Below are 22,423 nucleotides of genomic sequence, written 5' to 3' on the forward strand. Positions count from 1 at the left end.
TTAATTTAAAGTAATGTATTCCATGACTGGTGCTGTTTCACCACTTCAGGACAGAGACAATGCCATTCCCTGGGTTTGTTTCAGGCCTTGATTCAGACATCATTTATAATTCAAATCACAGCATCATAGCCCAGAAAACTTATTTGAATCATTATGCTTTCTTGAGTCATGAAGAATCTGACCTGTTATCTTGAAATGATTATTGAAAACAAATTTCAACCAAAAACTGGCTTAAACAGTTATTTTTCCATTTCATTGTAACTTAATTTGTGCTATCATTTGAAATTTTCTTAAACTGGAACTGGACTCAAATTGCATCTGAACAACTCAGGTCATTCCTTAGTTCACCCTGGAATTGAACTGCAAAACATTGAGCTTTTATAATAATACAAAACTGCTTAAGAGAAAAGAAAATGCAGTTAAATTGCCAAAGGGTTTGAAAGGAATTCCAGGCTAACCAGTTCCTTCTGTGCTGGGCCACAGTTCTTGGTGCCTCCTGAGCTCCCACAGGCCACAGAATATCTCCTGAGGACAAAGCCAGGTGGGCACTTGCCTTTGTGTGGGATCTGGGCTCCGGACCCCACTGAATTCTGAACTCAGCAGGAGTCAGGCATAGGCCTGATACTGATAAAAAGGCTTTCAAACATTTTCACTGTTTTTTTAATGGTGTTAAACACAAGGATGTATAAAAAATTTCAAAATTTGATCAAATGTGATCAAATGCTGTCCCTGAGATCTTTTAGGAGTGCTTGACCATGAAAAGCAGTAAGTTTGACTCCTACCTTTAAAAGAGACAAGGGGCATCATGGCAGGAGCTAAAGGAATGGAGTTACAGGTCCTAGTTGAGTGCTATTTATCATGGAAAATCATACACAGAGATAACACTGTGCTCACATTCATACTCAGCTACAGGAGGTTCTTGAACTTCTGAAGATGACCTCAGGTCTGCTGAGATTTATTTCATGTGTGAAAGATCCAACCCAAATATCTCTAAGACAACAATCCCTTCATGATAGCTGAATAATCAGGAAGGTTTGAAAAGCTCATGACGAATTTAGATGGCACAAACTTCATGCATGACAGCCACCCAAAAAATCTTGGAGAGCTACCATATAGGATTTTCAGAGTTGCAAAACTGGTGCTGGAGAAATCCAAATAGAAAATAAGTGTCTTGATAAATATTGTTTCAGAGGTAGCTGGTACTATATAGCACAGAAATGTATGCATCCTCAGGATTTCAATTCAGGACTGTTCTTCTCTACAGCAGAGATCTACTCAGCCTTCTGGTATAATGGTCCTCTTACAAATAAGATAGATGCCAAAATAATTAGCACCTTTAGAGAGATACGCAGTACATCAAACTGTTCTAACTCCCTGGTTCCCTGGACTATGGAATATTCTACAGCAAATGTTAGATGTTGAAGCACTATGGAAGCACCAGTAAGGTCTGTCATTCCACACTAATCTAAAAGAAACTTTGCTCACTTAAGGTCCAGACAACAGTCTGTACTACATCATTTTCCAATGAAATGTAGAAATCTATCAAGCTACCATCCTGAAATACGAGCATCCATTGATGTTCCAGATAAGGAACTCATTTCTGATCCTGCTAAAATAGTGCCTGGACTCATCTTATCTTGACAAAATGCAGCTGAGCTTAGCTGTATCCAAAAAACTCACTGAGGCTGTGGAAATCTTTTACATGACATAAAAGATGATGAACTGCATTGTAACTATGGTAAACTTCAGATTATTACCCATTTCATTAATGACTACTAATAAGTCATATTATGTCTTGATAAATATTGTTTCAGAGGCATAAACATAGCACATGTTTATGCAGTGGCATAAAAATAATTCATCAGCCCTCCTCAGACTTGACTGAATGGCTCAGTAAGCTTGGTGTGAATTTTATAATCTGTTGTTGCTTTTGAAATGCCATTCTTGAGAGACAGAGAGATTGCGAGAGAAGGAGAGAGAGACTGAGAAGCCCTGAGAAGCATTTGTCTTCTCCATGGAGAGTGAAACAATTTCCTTCTGCCACACCTAATGCTTGATTAGCTATTGCTGTCTACATATTTCTTACTGAGGCACAAATCTTATTAATCATAGATCAAGATCTAAAATAGATTCCATTGTCCAGAGCGGCACATGAATTATTGCTGAGCTTAGAACAGTTCCTGAATTTGTTCATATAACTGTTCCATTTACCATTAATATCTAAGGTATTTTTCTCGAATTATTTCAGATATGAAACTTGCTATACAGAAAACAATCCTTATCATTTTACAGTCGTGCAAGTGAAGATTAACTTTGCCATGAATCTGATCTACTGTCCAACAAACAGCCCCCTTTTCATTCTGAAAGTAAAGATTCTAACTCCTTTTTTTATTCTAAGTACTTTTGATTCGAGTATCTTGCCTTTGTTTTACAGTTACCATTATATCTAATTATATTTGTACAGCGTAGAATGGAAAAACTCCTAATTCAATAAAAGCCTCTTTCATTTTAGTAAAATACATGCTTTCTGTTATTTTAATGTTAAACAGCAGGTGAGTTAAAAATGAACTGCTAAACTGGATTAACATAGTTAGATGTAACCTGAAATAAACTGAATCTGATATCCTATCAACAAAGAAACAGCTTGGTTACAGCACTCCATTATTTTTCATAGTAGGTAAGACTTTACAGAAATGTATTCATTACGTACACAATCATAACTGATAAGACTTTAAAAGGGGAAAGTACACAGCTGGGAGAATTCACATCCAACAAAATATATAAGCAGCTGAATAAATGCTCTTCCATCATTTTAATGTTCCAAACCACTTGGTTCTTTTCACTGCTGATCACTATATCTCAAATGTAACCTAGAATATATTCAGGCCTCAGATATCTGCTTCCCTTTGGTTAATTCATTTTCACATTTTGCCTTCTAAGAATACATATTTGGCAGAGCGTAAAACACAATCATCTGTCAAAGTCTTTATTAATACAAGTTGAAGCTGTAGGTTTTTTTAAAGCTGTGATGGTACAAATATATGAGAGGTGAGTTTTACAGTGACAGGTGATGACTTTTACTAAACCCAGCCCAGGGACCAGACTGGGGGAAAATCTAGCCTAAGCGCTTGTCCATTCTTCCCAGTTATATTAATTTAGTTGGTCTAAAAAAGCTTGGAACTCCTCTAGACTTTGTCTCCAGTACATTCTTAGACTACCATGCTTGCAACAACCTTGTTACTACAACTTGGATTAATGAAGCACTTAACATATTGTCACATGACTTCTATTTCCAACATCTGGAAATGCTTTCTTCCTCCAATGGCCATGATATGATAATAATCCTTTAAAGATTATAAGATAATAATTCCTTTAAAGGTAAGTGTCTCAAGTTAAGTGAGGTGAATAGAAACCTGAGATTTTGATTTAAAGCTCTTTGAAGTCAGCTGGAATCCTTTCAGTGATTTCAGAAGATCTGGAATCAGTCAAAATACGTGGAAGCATTTCAATAGCATGAGGAGCCTCATTGACTTTCAAGGGACAAATTGTGCTGGATGTGGCTTCCATGGTGCCTGCCGCAGTCCTGGACTGCCTGCCATTTAGCAGAAACCAGGACTGGGAATAGCACAAATGCAGGTTGAAACTTGGCTTAAAGTCAGGACATAGCCTGAGAGCATGTCCATACCCAGAATCCAGGACACACTCCCCCTCCCTTCAATTTACACATCTTTTATAGCTCATTCAGCTACCGGTAAGAAGAAATGCTGATTTTCATTTTCTGATTATCTTAGCTATATTTATTTCCAAAATCAAATTCTTACAACTTTGAACCTGAGAATCTGAGCAGATCTCAGTGTTGGTAACTTTTTAGGACCGTCTTTTAATAATGTGAATAAAATTATTCAAAGAACCTCAGAAATCTTGGCAAGACAAGCTCTTCTTCTGATAAAATGACAAAAAATCAGAAATATGTAAAATGAAAATCAGTAGAAAAAGAAGAAAAAAATAGTAGTACTTCCAGTTAAAAGCTAGTCATTCATTATTCTTAATACTGAGAATAATGTAATCACAAGAAAAGGCATTTACCTAGCCCTGTAAGCATTCAACACCAGCAAAATTACTTAAATGAAAAGGAAAAAATCTCAAAACTACGTACACAAAATTAGCACGAGAATTAGCAATCAGCTGTAGTTCATACAAGGTTCTTAGCAGATAGCATCATCTTTATTAATAAATGATGAACTGCTTAGTGGAGTTTTTGCTTAGTGATATCACCATAATAACAGATGCATGTTTTATTTATATTTCAAGTTACATCCAAAATAAGCAAGTCATTCACTGACAGAGTCTCTCTAATATCTGAAGACTCTTTACCCCAAATTTAAACTTTCGTTGATCTAGATGAGATAGTACATCATCAAAACTAAGGGGAATAATACAACAACTTCAGTTCTTGTGCTCATCTTTAGGGATATTGCTCCTGTGATACAACAAAGCTAGAAACTGCATTTCTTAAAGCTTGCTGCACTTTCCTCATAAGGATGGTTATTTTTTTCTCTGTGGGATACATTGCTATTTGTGCAGCAGATTGTATTTTGACAGATGCAACTGCATCATAAAAAAGCCCTTAGCACTATCAGACTGGTAGCTCACAAACATTCATGAGCTCCAGGATTTCATAAAAAAAAACCCTGAACCCACAATTAAAGTGATTTTGAGAATATAAAATGTCCCCAAGCCTCTTACCTCCCCCACGCCAGTCTGCAGAATTTTCAGTCCAGTTGTTTTTTCAAGCTTCTCTTTGTTTATAGCTGTAACGGAAATTAAGATTAAAAGAGTTAGGGGAAAGCTGAAATATACATGATTTTGAAGCATTTACAAAATAACCAACCTCCCGTTCTATCCTCAGTCAATAAATTCACTATAATTCTTGCTTACATGATCTATGGATTATCTTTCCCTGATAGCAGGTCTGCTATTCAGTGTTTTGAATGCATAATTATGTCACTAATTGTTCTTTATTATACGAAGATGAAAGCCAAAGCAGTTCTACTTCAGTTCAAGAATGGTTTGGAAGTTCTCTTCAGCCAAATTTTCTCACTATCCCTTCAGTGAAGCTTTGTCTTATTAGCACAGCAGCACCTCACCATTGCAACAGCAAATGACACAACCCTACCCAGCAGATAAGACAAATACTTTATCTGTCACTGTCAGGATGCAATGCACAACATTTTCCTTTTTAAAACTGAGATTTTTCTCGTTTAACACTTTCTATCTCAGTTAAATTGTTAGTCTGGTCTTCACATAATTTTGGACTGTGCGCACTTGTAGGCTCACCAGACAGTATGTCCAGTCGGGGTTCTGAGGACAGCACAAATAAACTCAGCTCACAACAACTCCCAGTTGTGAGTGTGGATAAAGTCACCCCGTTTTGAGTGAGAAGAGTGTGGCCATCTAGATGTGAGCTGCATGGCCAAAAACCAGGCACTTGACTTGTTTAAATGTATTAAACTATTTATTTAAGAAGAAACAAAACCTTACAGCCTTATTAAACTCTCCTAGCTTTAACCATATAGTCATTGACTATCTAATCCAAGCTAGTCATCCAAGTTCTCTCTGTAATCAATGAAAGAGATGGACATCTTAATACAATGAGTCATCTTCCGTATGTTAGACACATCTAGGGTACCCATCTCTTTCCATTGACTACAGGGACAACTAGCGTAGACTCAACTTCTCAGTTTTAGTTGGCTAAAGGAAACATTCATCCCTGAAAGCACAAGAAATAAGTATGCTGGAATGTACTATACACAGTAAACGTACAGAAAAATAATGAAGGTTCACATATTTTTTTCCCCTTTGGAAAAATAAATTGCAACTGTTGCTCTTTAAAATGCATTTAAAACAGTTCATAGAGCAACAGACAATTCTTAGAAGCAATATTACTAGGAGATGGTACTCTATTCAGCTTGTCCAAAGTGCAAGACAAATGGTTCACATTTAATTCAGAGGTGAGCTATGTCATTAGGGCTTACTCTCACCTCATATATCCAAAATGTCTACTGATTTTAGTAAGAGTCTGTATGTGCAAAGACTGAAGAAGTAAAAATACCTGTAATTCTAGTATAGAGACACTTTTCTGACTGACTTTAGTGAGAGGTGAATTTTTCCCTTGACTTCAATGGATAGGAAAGCTCTGCCCATCCTTTAGACCCACATAGCTTTATTTTCGCTCTTTTCAATATGCTACCTATAAAGCTGATGGGAACACGAAGTCCCAGGTAAGAAAGCTTAAGCTCATATTTTGCTGATGATAGTCTAAAAAACGCATACCAAAACTTTTAAATTAGACAGCTTAATACCTTTACAGTGCTTTACACATTTACAAATCTATTTGTTCTGTACTGAGTCACAATGAATATAGTATTGTGAATACAATTATCTCAATTTTATTCTGAAACAGACACAGAAAAAAATTAGAGAGTACCCCAGAGGTGGTCAGTTGATTAGAGTGACTGTTAGGAGTCTAGACCTTCTGACCTGCTTTTTAGATTGAGCACCTGCACGTATTTATATGTTTTGCTACTCAGGCATTTACATATGTATCTTGGCATACAGGTCCTTGCCAGTTGTGCTCCAGTAGATACACAGATCAGCAAGACTGTCCTGCACAATAATGGGGAAGGGAATGATGGGGAAAGGAAAGGACTGCATGAGAAGGAAAGTAGGACATGGACTGAAGTTGCATTTGAGATTGTATTTCTGTTGCATTGCATACATTGCCCAGTATGAATTTCAAAAAATAAGCAAATCTTTGCAAACAGGTTTTTCAGGCTTTAGCTCCATCCTCTGGACTGTGTTTCTTCACCAACACTCATGTTCAGCACCTGCCATTCCATGTTACAAGCAATCTCTTTCTTCGATGTGCCATTTCATCTCAAAGATATTCCACATTACCACACTGACAGCCTCATATCCAGCATACATATTAAAGGCAGTTTTCTGCCAAATGCAAAAAAATCACAAGAATTATAAAAACCAGAAAGCTCCACTGTCTCCTTCAGAGAAACTGAACTGTCCAATAAATGATTCCCTGGTAGCTGGGGATAAATAAAACTGCAAAACACAGTGGCTGCAAAATAAAAGGAGTAAAAGAAAACAAACAAGCTTAAATCCATACGCAGTGTATAATTTTCTACTATATCAACAGTTAGAAGGAAAAATTGGGTCTGCCCTATTGCTGAATTGTGTAATTACATTACCTATTTGACTGACCTCCTTTCTATAGGTTTCCTGCAGACTTTAATTACTGAAGCTTTGGTATTGAATTATACTTAGCCACATCTCCCCTCTGCTCTCTGATACGAGGTAAAACACAAAGCACAGCTCTGACAGCTATCCTCACATAAACCCTGCCAAAATTAGGAGACATGGATGTGCTATTGATTAAATCATGACCTGAAAATGGTCGAGCTTGGTCACTGTCAGGATGCAGAGAGAGCTCACAGCAGCCCGTCTTCAAGATGTTCACTCCAGGCATTTACAGAAGCATATTTTAGCTAACATTATTCCACAAGCAGTTCAGGAAGGTCAACAAATTCTGTCAAAGTCAGCAGTGCTAAGGTTGCAGCACCAAACACATACCAAGCAGCTATGTGAAGATGCTGAACAGTGAATATAATTACTTCACTATCTGTAACTACAACTGGGATTTTAAGATAATAAAAATAGACAACGGACTATAGATAGATGAGAAAGAAGTGGTAGTAAAGTAAATCAAATATTTAGAAACAATCCTTCCACTCACCCTCTGAAAACTGTCCCTAAATTTTCTGAAGTATTTAAATTTGCTACCTGCTAGCTCTTATTTCAATGCAAATATACAGCAGATGATATTTATCTTGCAAATTTTATGAATAGGAAAAGAAAATTCTGGGTAACATGGTATAATGCGCATTCCAGTAAAGTTGATTATTAGAGCCATGGATTAAAGTCCTGAAATACTAATGGAGAACTGGCAAACTTGTCAGCAGAGGCCTAATAAAAACAGCTATTCAAAAAAAAAAAAAAAAAAAAACTCCAGCAACATGTAAATCCTTTTTTTTTTTTTAATCTCCCACTGAAACAAAAAGGGTTTCCAAACACACAAAAAAGATCTTTAAATTAAATTCACTAGATGAAGGATATGCAAATTACCTGAAGAAGCAGAGCCCTATAATGTTCTCAAAATTCTGCAATAGCCTATTTAATTAGTATTTTAATTTATCAGAATAATTCTTTGCACTTGACAATTTATGCAGTATTCCATATAATTAAGCACGTAGCTACAGTGGAATAATTTTGCCTACTCTCTTTATACCAGTTATTTTAACCTGAAAAAAATCTGTGGAAGTCTCTTCTGCAATCTAAATTGCAACAGGGACAACTTAATGGCTTTGCTCTATTAGAGAGCATGATGAGGGTGTTACTGAGTGTTTAAGGGTAGAGATTGTCACTGTTCATAGTCTTCACTAACCTGAGGCAGGTCTGACGTATTTTTGACAGCTAACATTTGTTTCCTTTAGCAAAGTAAACTGTCACTGGCCTGGTCAGGAATTTTTGAGTGGATAGTTTTGCAGGTGGCAGGTTTAACCTTAGAGTTCACTAGTTACTAGGAGAAGCAAGCTATACAGGGCTTCAAAGAGACCTCTAGTCTTAATACAGCACTCCTGGAAGAAGGAAGCCCTGAGGAATGAGTAGTTTAGAAATGTTTGCGATAAAGCAGGTTGCCAAGCACAACTTCACCCTTCAGCTTACAATGCACATCCTGCCCATCTGCGTGAGGAGAGCCCTGTTCCAGGAGGATTCTCCGCCTGTCTCCCATGATACAGCAGGATTTGCCCTCTCTATGGAAGAAAACATCAAACTAGCCTTAAATATGAAGAGTGTTTGGGGGATAATGGTGTCCTCAAAAGGAAACCTTTTTTTGTCAGCTGTGAATCTGACTTTGAGGGTATGCTTTATCTAACTAAATGTAGAAAAAAGAAGTACTTACAGTCAGATGATTCCCCTGATATGTACTATATGTCTGTATAGTCATGTACTATATGTCCAGCCAGTGAAGGCTGGACCTTCACTAACTATAAAAGGGATGAAGCGTAATTAATTCAGATTTATTGTAAACTGTCAGATGAATCCTACAACAACCATCCTCTTCCAAACTGTTTATTGAAAAGCATCTTCAGTACACCCTCATTCAGAAGAACTTCATCAATTTTCTTCTCTTTGAGGAAAGGAAAAGAAAAGGAGGAAGGGAATCCAGAGAGAGGATAAATCTTCATTATAACTTATAACTTCTTTAATATGTTTTCCAAATCTGACACAAGCAGATGTTGCATCTACTGGCATCAAGTCCTTCCTTCCTTCTCTCCCTTCCCCTAAAAAAGCCCAGATCATATGGCCAACATCTTCATACAGTGGATCAAAAATGCTGCATCTACATTTTGCAGACCCATGCATGGTAGCATGCATTTATACAGCAGGTATGAAAGTTTTGTCTCTTGTAATGCAATGAAAATGGATGTCCATAATACGGATGAAACCCTCTCCCTGATGAGAAGAATACAGAGCTCCAGAGTAAACCTTTGCCAAGGACCTGCACCTACTGAAACTGCTACAGCGCTCACGCAGCTAAATGAAAATGGGGCAGACGGGAACCATTTCAGCACTCTGAAAGTCTTTTCTCTCCAGAGTAACCTGATACATTACGTAGGTTTTTCCTATCTCATTCCACTTCCCTTTCTTGAAGTAATTAAAGAGCACTTTAATGAACTTTGAATTAGATACTTGATACCAGCGTGGTTAGCAGAACAGACTTTCTGTAATTCAAGATAAACACTCGTATGCCTCTGCATGGAGCAGTGTGTGGAGATGCTGTGCTGGGCTCCCTTCCACCCGGGGCTCCCTTCCAGGGGCTACAGCCTGCAAGTTAGAAACTACTCTGCATGGGCAGCGGTATTATCAGATTGTAAGCGAGTAAGTCAAAAGCACAATATGAGCATGAAAAATGCTCCAGCTAGAAGCAAAAATGACTAATTCAAGTGGCCGCACACAAAGAGGAGAAGGTTTCCTTCAACTAAATTTTAAAATTCAATCAGTCAGGGACAAGTATACAGGCTGCCGGCAAAAGATATTTTGTCTTCCATTTATTACTAGGTGAATGAGTGAGACTGTTGATTCACATGTAATTTCATGTTAACTGGCAGTCAAGCCTGGAATGAAAATGATTGCAAAAAAAGTTAAAGCCACATAGTCATGCTAGCGACAATCTGCTAAATATTATGTCATATTTAATTTTCAAGTCATTTTTCAAATGATTTTAATTAGGTATTGTTTCAATCTCAAATGCATTATTTAATTTCTAATATCAACATTTCAGCCTTCAATCTGTTCAGATGCAGTTCCTTGCTGCCTGGTGTAATTTAAACTACCACTTGCATCTCCAGCAATTTTCTATGAACACATTTTCTACAACCTGCTCTAGCCAATAAAACTAACAGATGGAAATTTAGGGCAGGCTCACCACTCCCAGTACAGCTTGCAAGTTGGTTTCTCTTAGTAACCTTAGTACTTAGTATGAAACGCAAGATAGCCAAATCTAAATGTACACAGTCAAAGAATTTACTATAAGTGTTTGCCTTTAATTCTTTTTAAAAAAGTACGTAAAATGTGAGGAAAATAGTAGCACTGTACATTGCCCTGAAAGTAAAACTGACTTGTAACTGAGTAGCTGGAAAGAGCTTCATAATTTTTTAAACTCTCTCCCTAAAATAATGTTACTTTCCCCTCTCTAAACAGTCTCTGGTCAGATAATACTCAAGATAGACCAGCAAAGTCTGATAGATGAAGATCTCATGTAGCTATCTGTTTGCATAGATTAGATACGTATATTAGGCACATTCTTTTTGCCTGATTGCTTGTATTGATTGATTCTTGCCTATTTAACAAATAGCTGCTCAACTGTACATTTTCCTGTAACTGTCCTTTAACATCTGAGCACATTGCTATTTTAAAATACCACATTTAAATTGTAATAAAGGAGTTTGGGATATACTAAATGACATTTTCGTACTTTTCTGGAGCTTTTATGCTAATGGTGGGATCTACCTCTACTAACTTCAGCTGTTTCAACTAAGATGCCAGTCCAGTTTCCCTTTCTAATTGAGAGGGGAACAGACACCACCAAAGGTACCACCTTTCTGAGACAGCTATTTTTTATTCATTATATATGAATATAGGACTTGGAAGGCCTTTTAGGTCAACCAACCCAGTTTGTTTTTTTCACAGGCAAACCCTTTATAAGTAACACATAAGTGTATCTATGCCAAAATACTTCTGCAGTAAAAAAAGTCCTATGTCTATTTTCACCTACACATAATGTCACAGATACAGAACTAAGTTTGCAAGGTATGGTGACAACATGGCCATTCTGCTCTTAAAGTATTAGTAAAACTAGTTTATAGAATTACAAACAAAAAAAAATGTAGAATAACGTTTTTTCCATTCTAAATATTATCTTGCATAGCTTCAGAAATGTCTCAAAAACATTTCTCTAAATAACATTAGGAAGTTGATGTTCATCAGTAGAAGAGTGCTAATAACATGAGTACTAATTACAAAAGTAACTTGGCTTGGTTATGTGTGTTTTACAGATACAGAATATTTTTTAATGAATTCTTAATAGTGACTTTTTTATATCATTAATCATTTTAACAGTGATAATTCAATACTACACATTACTTGATGGAGTACAGTGCATGCATGTGTAACAATTTGTTTGTGTACTTAAACTTACTCAATATTTATAGCTGAAGTACACCAATTCAGCTTGTATTAGCAGAAAATGGTGAAAAAAAGAAGTGGTAAAAAGTGTCATTCTTCCTTTCTCATCAAAATTAGTTAAGATAAAGATTCTTCGCTAAGTTGCAGCTCTGTACAGCAAATCTAGATAGAACAACCTGAAGTGTTCAGAGCAGCAGCTAAAGTTGAATATATTCAAGCAGACCAAAGTGGCAGAACTGGTGCTGCAGCCACTAGTGCAGATGATCTTCCTCAGCAAGCTCCTTTCTGAGCTTAGCATGGATTGCTAGTGTCTTGATCTACTTTTTAATCGTACTTTTTGAAGTCTCAGAAGAAAAACTTCACCATCATAACTTCTGTCTTAACATTTACAAAATAGAAGGCAGGATTTTTGGTCCCAAGGGCCTGGAAGGTAAGAAGTATTGTCTGGATCTCTTTCAGCCATTCCCAGTGTATGCAGCTCTTTGCCTCTTGACCTTCTCAATACTACAGAAAGTAACACCTAGCAAATGCACTTAAAGCCACAGCTTCTTTTTTATTCTTCTCCTCTCCTCTCCTCTCCTCTCCTCTCCTCTCCTCTCCTCTCCTCTCCTCTCCTCTCCTCTCCTCTCCTCTCCTCTCCTCTCCTCTCTTCTCTTCTCTTCTCTTTTCTCTTTTTTTTGAAATAGCATTATAAAACAACAGTTTTATTGCCCTTTATTTACAGTTAGGAATGTAACAGATTGCTTTAATTTTCTTGTGATGAAAATACTACAGAAAAAATCAAACACTTAGGTAATACTATTTAATCAGCTTTTCAGAGGTAGCTACATATTCTAAACTTGTGTATTTGCTTTTTGGTTCCATTTGAATATTCTCTACCTATATATATGTATCTCATTTCAATTCCTCCAGATATCCACCACAACTCCTTTTTATGTTTTATTGTTTTCATATAAGAGTAGAAAGAACTGTCTGTCCTGTTCCTTAACCTTTCAACACTTTTCAAAAAAGTGGAAAAAATATATGCTTCTATTTACTTATTCATCCAAAGGGAACAAAAATGTTTACCTACCTAGTGTCCAGGAAGAACAGTATCTAACCACAATTTCTCCCTTGTTCTCTCTTTTCTGGCAATATTAAGCGTGGTTGGTTTAAAAGCAAAAAAAGTCAGGGAAGTGTGACCCAGAACTTGGTACTTAGGCTTATAGCTTTGTAGAGATTCGGGGAATACAGCCATCTGTAGATGGCTCAAACAGATGATCTCAACCAGATTGAGCTTGTGTGGTTTCCCTGGATAGAGATCTGTTAGTGGGGCTGGAGAGGGACTATACGATCTTTCTGGAAGCCCAGCAGTCACTTTTTCTACCATTTCTATTATTTCCTAACGTGAACAAACCAAAGAGCTCAGGAAAAGAAAGCAGAGAATAGTGGTTATTCAGTTAAAGCAGTGTTCTACTTCTCCTTAAGATCTCCCAGGAAAGTACACTGACCCAGTTTGATATTATAAGATATAATATTTGAAAATAAACATCTTATAATTACTGAACTTCATCTTCTTTATGCTGTACTTCTTTAGTATTATCCTGTTTTCAACACTTCGAGTCTTCTTATGAAAAATGCCTAAAATGTATGAAAAATGCATAAAATGTATGAATTATTTTTACTCTTACTTAGAAACCATTGGACTATTTGGACAGATACTGTATATATTTGCCATGGTATATGAAAAATTTAAGGGGCACTACTTCTAGTTCTCAGCATGCCAAACAGTCCTTATTTTTAATAAATACAAACTCAGAAACTGTCATTTTGTTTCTATCATTTCCTTAACTTCCAGAGTTAATAAAACAGTACCCTCTAGGTTCATTTCCTTAATGATCCAAAACACTACAAGCCATTTTATTTTTTGTTCATCTGCAACTACGCTTAATGTCAGCCTCATGGCACAAATATAACAAGACTGAGTTGGGAAAACATTAGCAATATTTCAACTGACTGGCTCACTAAATCATGAATAACATCATTAATGCACAAGGTCATTCACTAACAAAATCTATTTGCTGTGCCCTCAGAACAAAATGAAAATATTTATTACCAAGGATGCCACCAGTAACAAGAGCCACAACAAAGCTTTCACGTGAAAGTGAACAGGGATGATATTAACTTGCCCATTGTTTCTCACAACAATTTTTTATAATTCCACCTTAATAAAGCCTTCAAAGGCTACTTTGCTAACCTTAAAAGGATTTCTTTAAAATTAATAGAAAGAGCAAATTCAGTAAAAACTCCTTATAGTTGGCAAACGTATTGGCTCAATATTTTTAAAATAATATAATCTTTAATCACATCAGAAAGAACATTTATCCTTGAATGGATGAAGCGCAAAAGAAGGAGGGTAAATGCTTGTCTACAGAGATAAACAGATCCTAAAAGCATTTGCAGAATTTACAAGTGCATGCATGCACGTGTATGCACATTTGATGGGAATGAGGGGGAAAAGGTTTTAATAGAAAAGAACTAAGTGTGTAAAGAACGCTTACATTACAGATTCCATGGACAGCCTTACAAGGAAATATTAAAGTCCCAACAGCCAGTATCTCAAGACATTTCTTCAGGGCTTGATCGTACCTGCCCAAAGTTCCAAGGCAGTAAACCAAAAACCTCAGAGAGTGGCTCCACCTGGTTTTCTCCCCACAGAATCACCCTCACTTTAAGCATACAGGACTGCTGAAGTCATACTCCAAATATTTGTATTATTATTGTTTACTCTATCATCTACAAATTCTAGTCATGGCCAGGGGCTTCATGTGCAAGGTACTGAACAGAGAAGTGGTTCCTGTGCAAAAGAATTTACCTCTATCAAATAATGGGAGAGGGTAAACGGCCACAGACATTTAGAGAGGCAACAACAATGAATCAATATTAGACAACAAGATAGCAGAATATCAAAAGCAACATCTATCTACGCAGCTTTTTTTTTTTTTTTCTCTCTTATTTTCTGGCACAGGAAGCGATGTGATCAGCTAAGTCTTGTAAATCCTTTAAAAGCTACTAAAAAAGTAGTACAGTACTAAAAGTACTAAAAAGTACTTTCACCTTGTTACTGTTTAAAGGAGTAGAAGAGATTTGTTGGCAGGGGTTAAAATTAGAAGAAATGGCAGGGCAGGGCACTATGATCAGCTATACCAGAACTGCTGGAAGCAAAGGCAAATCTTTCCTTTTACAATTGGTGTGATGGCGGTCTGGGTCTTCAAAAAATGCCATTCTGTATTTCAGATGGACCATTCTACCTTCAGGAAGAAGCCTATCTCTAGCTCGATCATTTTTAAAAATCAAACATAAGAAATTGCAAAAATATTAGAACTGGGGAAGATGGACTAATTGATAGGATGGGAGATTGTGGACTAGGGTTATTTTTTAGGAGCTAATCATGTAGGTAAAGAGTTTACTATCCCTTAAATTGCAAGTAGGCACTCTTGTGAGTATGCTCTTATCCTTTTGGGGCAAAATGTGCATCATTAGCAAAAAATCTCCTGATTGAACCATTTAAGCTTACCTGGTACATTTTGACCGACATGGTTTAGAAAGTGATCACAGGAGCAGTTGCACCAGCAGATATGAGACAGTAGTACGCTCTGTCAAGGGAATTAACCGCTTTCACTGGCACTGATGCATTCAAAAGAGGACATCAGCCCAAAACCTTTATGAGCTTGTCAGAGTTGTATGGATTATGCAATTTAACACATAGAAATCATTACTTCATACAATTTACGATAAATGTAAATGAAATGCCTATCCGCTTTACGCATCCGTGGGCACAGGTCACTGTTAGAGTGCCAGCAATTTCAAGCAATTTCTGCATGCTATTTTCTGCAAAAATTAGCACAAAAGCTTCATTCTGGGGTGAAAATCTATAGAAGAGTTAAAAGCTCAGAGAAATGTATCCTGACTTCTCCCTGAGTGCTCTATTTCAGCAGGCAGACCTCCTCCTACCAAGACAGGCTATGAAGTACCCCAAGGCCACACGGTGCATGAAGCTTTCCATGCAAAGAGTGCCCAAGCAGACAGATCCTTTCCCTGCCAGTGAGGCTGCAGAGCAGGCGTGTCAGAGCATGCACTGGATGTGTCTGTACTGAGAACCAGAAATATTTCCTACTGAAAAAGAAAAGCAGATATTGCAAAGACAACACAGATCACGGCTTCCTCAGGAGAGGATTTTGTGAGAAAATGGTCTGCATGTTTCCTGAACCCCTCCCCTCTGTAGATCCCTGACCGATTTCTGAAGGGGAGCATGTTCTAGTGAAAGCATCTTGAGATTCTTCTCTTAAATAAACAAAATTCAACAGGGCTGTTCACTCTAAATATATCTACACTAATACACACATATACATATAACATGTATGTCTCAACATAAGATACACACATATAGCTTATTTCACCCACTGTTCTTTTAAAATGAATATGGAATAACAGTATAAACATAAATTAAGTATAAAGTATACATCTCTGCCAATCGAGATGAATGTATATTATTAACCCTTGACCCCTTCTTAATGTTCCATTTTAACATGTTTCTAAAATATTTATATCATACAGGGTGTTAAATTATAGCAATTAAGACCATAGTATAGTTTTATTAATATTTCATCAGGAATGTCTCAGAATTTGAATTTCCCTAGTGTCCTTCTGTTGCTTTGCTGTATACTGTAGGCATGGAGGGCAGTTATGTTTTATTCTTCATCCTTGCAGAACTTTACCAGCATTTTGCCTTTGGTCAGACACAACGTTTTGCAGCTACTAATTTTTTACTTGATGACTGATTCATGCAGTATTCTTAGGTTCCTTCTGTCCAGTTCTGGGCCCCTACCAAGCACAGCAAAGACATAAACAGACTGGAGAGAGATCAGAGGAGCACCCCTGAAGGGGCTGGAGCATGAGTATGAGGAGAGGCTGAGTTTGTTCAGCCTGGGGAAGAGAAGTTTAAGCAGTGATTTAACTGCTGTCTTCTGCTATCTGGTAGGATTATAAAGAGTATGGAGCCATCTTTTTGCGGAGACACACCAAAAGCACATGAGGCAATGGTCACAGGTTGCTACCAAGGCAATTCTATTTGGACATAAGGAAAAAAATATCCACAATGTAAGTGACAGTCAACTATTGGGACAATAGAGAGGCTGCCCTGAGAGGCTGCAGAGTCTTTATTCTTTCAGACTGACAAAATTCATTTAGGCAGTCCTCTGAGCAGTCTACTTAATTTTAGATTTGGCACTGCTTTACACAGGATTTGGATCAAATGACCTCCAGAAGTTCCTTTTTAACTCAAATTTGTGTATGATCCTAAATATACATATATGTAAGATATTTAAGAACAGCAATTCTTCACAAAAGATTGCCTAATTCTATCCTGACATTTTAGAAACACTGGGACATATTTCCTTACTAGAAATGGGCACTGCACCTTTGTATAAGGCGGGTATTTTAACTGCACAAAAACTAAAGGCTTCTGTCCTCTGGAGAAACATCATCTTTCACATCCTAGTTCAGCCAAACATTTTTATTTCTGGTTCAGTATGTTCTTACTCAGCAAAGCACTTTAAGACATATTCAGCTGCTGAATCATGGCTGAGATGCACTGTGGAGGGAAGCAGAGAAACACAGAAATATGGGATACTTCAGAACAAACCAATGCTTGGAGTTTATTACTTAGGTTTTGAGGCACAGAAAGCTGTGTAGTCATTGCAGTAATGCTGAAGCAGGCTATGACAACAAAATTGAAGAGACGGACCAGATTAAAAAAAAGGTAACGATGAAAATACATTTTTCTAATCAAATTTTTAGAGAGAACAATAATATTGGAAACAGACAAAGAATACAAAGAAGAAAAGGTACAATGTGCAGTGTTGTTCCAAGGATGAAGAAAAGTTTCTTCCTGAAGAGCATAATTTCACTGCTTATATGGCAGGTGACTAAAGGACACATCTGAGTTTTACCCCTACCGAAGCACAAGGTAGACCTGCACAGAGATAAAAGGGCCATAGAGACAGATGCAGGGAAACAACGATGGCCAGCAGTTCTGGAAAAACTGCCAAGGACTTCAAAGCACGTTTGGCTGCTCCACGTATTTTGCATTCTGCAATCCAAGGAAAGATTCATAATGTCGCTTTAGACATCTAAACATTAGCTATCTGGTGAAAGCTACTTGCCTCGTTCCCTTCTAGCTGATAGAGAGATAGGCACTTTCAAAGAGCAATTCATCTTCCCCCAGAAAGCCATCATTCACATGTAAATAAGATATCTCTATCCTTTTGATACACAGCCAGGACATGCCAAAAGCAGTCAGGGAGTCACTGCAAAGTAACCACCAAAGATTCAAGGAACTGATTTGACTGATATTAAAATAAGTAGATAATCTCATAAGGAAGTGGGATGCTGAATTATGGGTGAAAAAAAGGTGGAAAGAAGGGGATGGCCAGGCCCACTGGCCAAAGCCTTGCCACCCAGACTGTAACATGAAGGGTACAATTCTTCAGACTTGTTTCCCCATAATTCTGAAATGATAGTTTGGAACTCAAAATTCATTTGGAGTTTTCCTTTAAAAAGCAGTATTATTTTGATTGACAATACAGTAAGGCAATAAAATAGTTAAAATAACATCAGTAAAGGATTCCACTTTAATTTTTAAACATAAGGGATAACATAAAGATAGTTGTTATTAGGTACTCTTTATAGTATCTTTTTTTTTCCAAATCAATAAATTCCCTTTTTTGTCTACTGTAATTATGTTGCATTAAATACTTTAGATGAATTGTTCCATTCAGTATTCAGCAGCCTGTTTTTAAAATAATGGAATATTACAGTTCTTATGTTTTGGTTTGGAAAAAGCAGCATTTTGTGTATTAGAAGAATCAATTTCAATTAATTTCTGGTAAGATCTACCAAAAGCCTCCTCCATCCCAGAAAATTTGCTGAACAAAGTTGACAAATTATCAGGAGGAACAAATGCCTCCAGGGTTATGCTGAAAGGATTTGGTTGTACTGGGAATTCATATAAATGGAAGCACCAGGAGAAGAACATGGCTCTGTATATTACATTGCCACATAGCAGGAAGAGTCAGTGCTCCTTCAGATAACATTGTGCCACACACAAAAAATGAGCAATTCTGAGCAAATAGTTTCACCAAAAGTTGAGTTAGAATCTGAACTTCCCACTCTCTTGTAGGGGAAGTTATGAAGGTGAAAGAAAGCTTGTTTTTCTCTTTTAGCATGGGTGAGAAGATGAATGCAAGATAATTAACAGGTTGTTGCATCTCTTGTTTCTGATAGCCAGTCTAATTAGACATTCTGTAATTTTGTATCTGGACAATTCCTTGGGTTAAGTTAGGAATCTAATTCTCTCAAAACTTCATATATAATAGATAAAATTATCAAGGTCCTGTAAAATGGAGATATATGTAGAATGCAATTATATGTAAAGTGTATGTATTTTTATGTGTATGATGTATAGTACTGGAGTGGGATTTGCATATATTTGAATATTCATTAGATCTTTAATATCTTGTGAAACAAAGTGCGATAAAGGAAGGAATAGAAACAGAGATAGCAGGGAGAACATGCATCTCTCATTTTCCTAATTTTGCACCGTATAATGATCTACTTATCTATTTTCTTATTTAAAAATATCAACAAGATGTTTGATATTAGAAATAACATAAAATAACGGACATTAGTAATATATTGCATGCTTGCACTGAATTACAATCTTTAAATTAAATCTGAAAGTATTAGAACTTAAAAATTAATATAAAATTAACTTAAATACAATAAAATTTGTGGAAATTATATATGAAGTTGTAGTTATACTTCAAGAACATAAGCATATCTAAATCCAACTGTAAGAACTGTTGACAATTCGTTAGAAATAATCAAAATCTACCACTTATTTGTTAATTACAACATATAAATACATTTTCCATTATCATATTGATCATAATACAGCACTTACCTCATTCTTTCAAACAACCACATTACTACTTGTGTAATTTTACTTTCTATGTAAAATACACTATGCCACATTTTAGAATTGTTATTTCAGCAACAGTAGTGTTAAAGGAAAGTAGCATTTTTATAAAGCCTAGCACATCTGAAGGAAAAAGCACTCAGAGTATCTAAGTGTATTTTTTATGCACAGTTTGAACTCTAGTTGTTCAAAGCGAAGTGTCACCTTTGGTGTGGCACATGAAGTACTTGGGATAGAAGAACAGAGCAGCATCAAAGGAAGACCAGCCATCTGATGCCACAAAATGCATATATTGATTTCATATTTTGAAAGGCTTCCTTTACCTTGAATATTTAGCAGATCCAGTGCAAGTTTGGGCTGACCCCAATGAGTTTAAATCCTGCTTTAACAGAAATGTAATCTTTGAGAAGGACATACAGGTTATTCTATCATTATGCTTGTTATCAGCAAACAAGATAGTAATTCAGAGACAGCCACTATGTCACTCCGGTCTTCCAAAAGGGCAGAAAGGAGGACCCAGGAAATTACAAGCCAGTCAGCCTCACCTCCATTCCTGGAAAAGTGATAGAACAGCTCATCCTGGATGCCATCTCTCAGCATGTAGAGGAAAAGAGGGTGATCAGGAGTAGTCAGCATGGATTCACAGAGGAGAAGTCATGCTTAACCAATCTGATAGCCTTCTATGATGGCATGACTGGCTGGGTAGATGAGGGAAGAGCAGTGGACATTGTGTACCTTGACTTCAGCAAGGCTTCTGACACTGTCTCCCATAACATCCTCATAGATAAGCTAGGAAAATGTGGGTAGATGAGTGGACAGTGAGGTGGATTGAGAACTGGCTGAAAGGCAGAGCTCAGAGGGCTGTGATCAGCGGTGCAAAGCTAGTTGGAGGTTTGTAGCTAGCAGTGTCCCCCAGGGCTCTGTACTGGGTCCAGTCTTGTTCCGTTTAGTCATCAGTGATCTGGATGAAGGGACAGAGTGTGCCTCCTCAGCAAGTCTGCTGATGCTACAAAACTGGCAAGAGTGCCTGATACACCAGAGGACTGTGCTGTCATTTAGAGGGACCTGGACAGGCTGGAGAGTTGGGCAGAGAGGAACCTCATGAAGTTCAACAAAGGAAAGTGCAGGGTTCTGCACCTAAGGAGGAATAACCCCATGCATTCGTACAGGCTGGGGCCTGACCTGCTGGAAAGCAGCTCTGTGGAGAAGGACCTTGGGTCCTGGTGGACAACAAGTTAACCATGAGCCAGCAATATGCTCTTGTGGCAAAGGCGGCCAGTGATATCCTGCGGTGCATTAGGAAGAACATTGCCAACAGGTCAAGGGAGGTAATTTTCCCCATCTGCTCAGCCCTGATGAGACCACACCTGGAGTGTTGTGCCCAGTTCTGGGCTCCCCAGTACAAGAGAGACATGGACCTGCTGGAGCAAGTCCAGAAGAGGGCTACACAGATGATTAGAGGACTAGAACACAACTGGGCCTGTTTAGCCTGTGGAAGAGAAGACTCAGGGGGGATCTTACCAATATCTACCAATACTTTCGGGAGGGTGTTAAGAGGATGAGGCCAGATTCTTTTCAGTAGTACGAAGTGATAGGACAAGAGGGAATGGGCACAAACTGAAACACAGGAAGTTCTGCCTGAACACAAGGAAGAACTTTCCTGTGAGAGTGACACAGCACTGGAACAGGTTGTCCACAGAGGTTGTTGAATCTTCTTCTCTGGAGATATTCAAAATGTCCCTGGATGCGATCCTGTGCAACACGGTGCAGGTGACCCTGCTTGAGTAGGGGAGTTGGACTAGATGATCTGCAGAGGTCCCTTCCTTCTCAACCGTTCTGTGATTCTGTGATTCTGTGACTATACGGCACATTGGGCTTTTGGACTGCAGAGATTATAAAAACTATAGATACTACTTGTATTTACAATCCTCAGCAGACTATCAAAAGGAAAATACTTTAGAATATCTTTTACAGAGTAGTCAGAGATGCTTTTGTAAACAGCATTTTAGTTAAAATTGTTAAATAACCTATTTTTTGCTTCTGGCTAATATTATACAGCTTGTCTTCAGCCTCAGGCATACTACAAAACAATTAAATTCACTATGAGATTTAACTTTGGTAGTGGGTCTATTTTGAAATTTACTTGCAATTTTTCATTTTGTTCACTTTTTGTTTTAATTGTTAATTAAAAATGACTTTCAAAAAGAAGATCTCCCTTCAAATGACATCCAGACTTGTGGTACCCATGTCATTAGAACAACACTTGTAGTAACCCTGCCCAAACAGCTGTATATTTCAAATATTACATATAGTTAGAATGAAAGTAAGCAAGACTAACAAACCTAAAACGATAAAGCTCAGGGAAATGAAGGTTTGGAGGAAGAGCTCTGTGTAGGATTCTATCCAAACTACATTGAACTCCCTAAGACAGTTACTAAATTATCATCCTGCAGTTAACCTGTACTTCTATACAAGCATAATAATTGTCATATCACTAAGCCTTCTTCTTCCAAATTACAGCTATGTTGAGTTCTTCAAATTAATAACTTAATTAACACAAAATGTTCTTTCCATTTCACCAAATTA

General features: G+C 37.3%; 1 protein-coding gene across 1 annotated transcript in view; it reads right to left on the reverse strand.

Moving 5' to 3' along the window:
• Positions 1–22,423, reverse strand: part of PTPRN2 (protein tyrosine phosphatase receptor type N2) — a 493,407-nt gene that overhangs the window by 231,604 nt on the left and 239,380 nt on the right. The window contains exon 12 of the mRNA XM_062570859.1: positions 4,747–4,811. Within this exon, the coding sequence (XP_062426843.1) occupies positions 4,747–4,811 (65 nt within the window). The remainder of the gene's footprint in view (positions 1–4,746; positions 4,812–22,423) is intronic.

The sequence above is a fragment of the Rhea pennata genome, chromosome 2 (assembly GCF_028389875.1).
Source record: "Rhea pennata isolate bPtePen1 chromosome 2, bPtePen1.pri, whole genome shotgun sequence".
Lineage (NCBI taxonomy): Eukaryota > Metazoa > Chordata > Aves > Rheiformes > Rheidae > Rhea > Rhea pennata.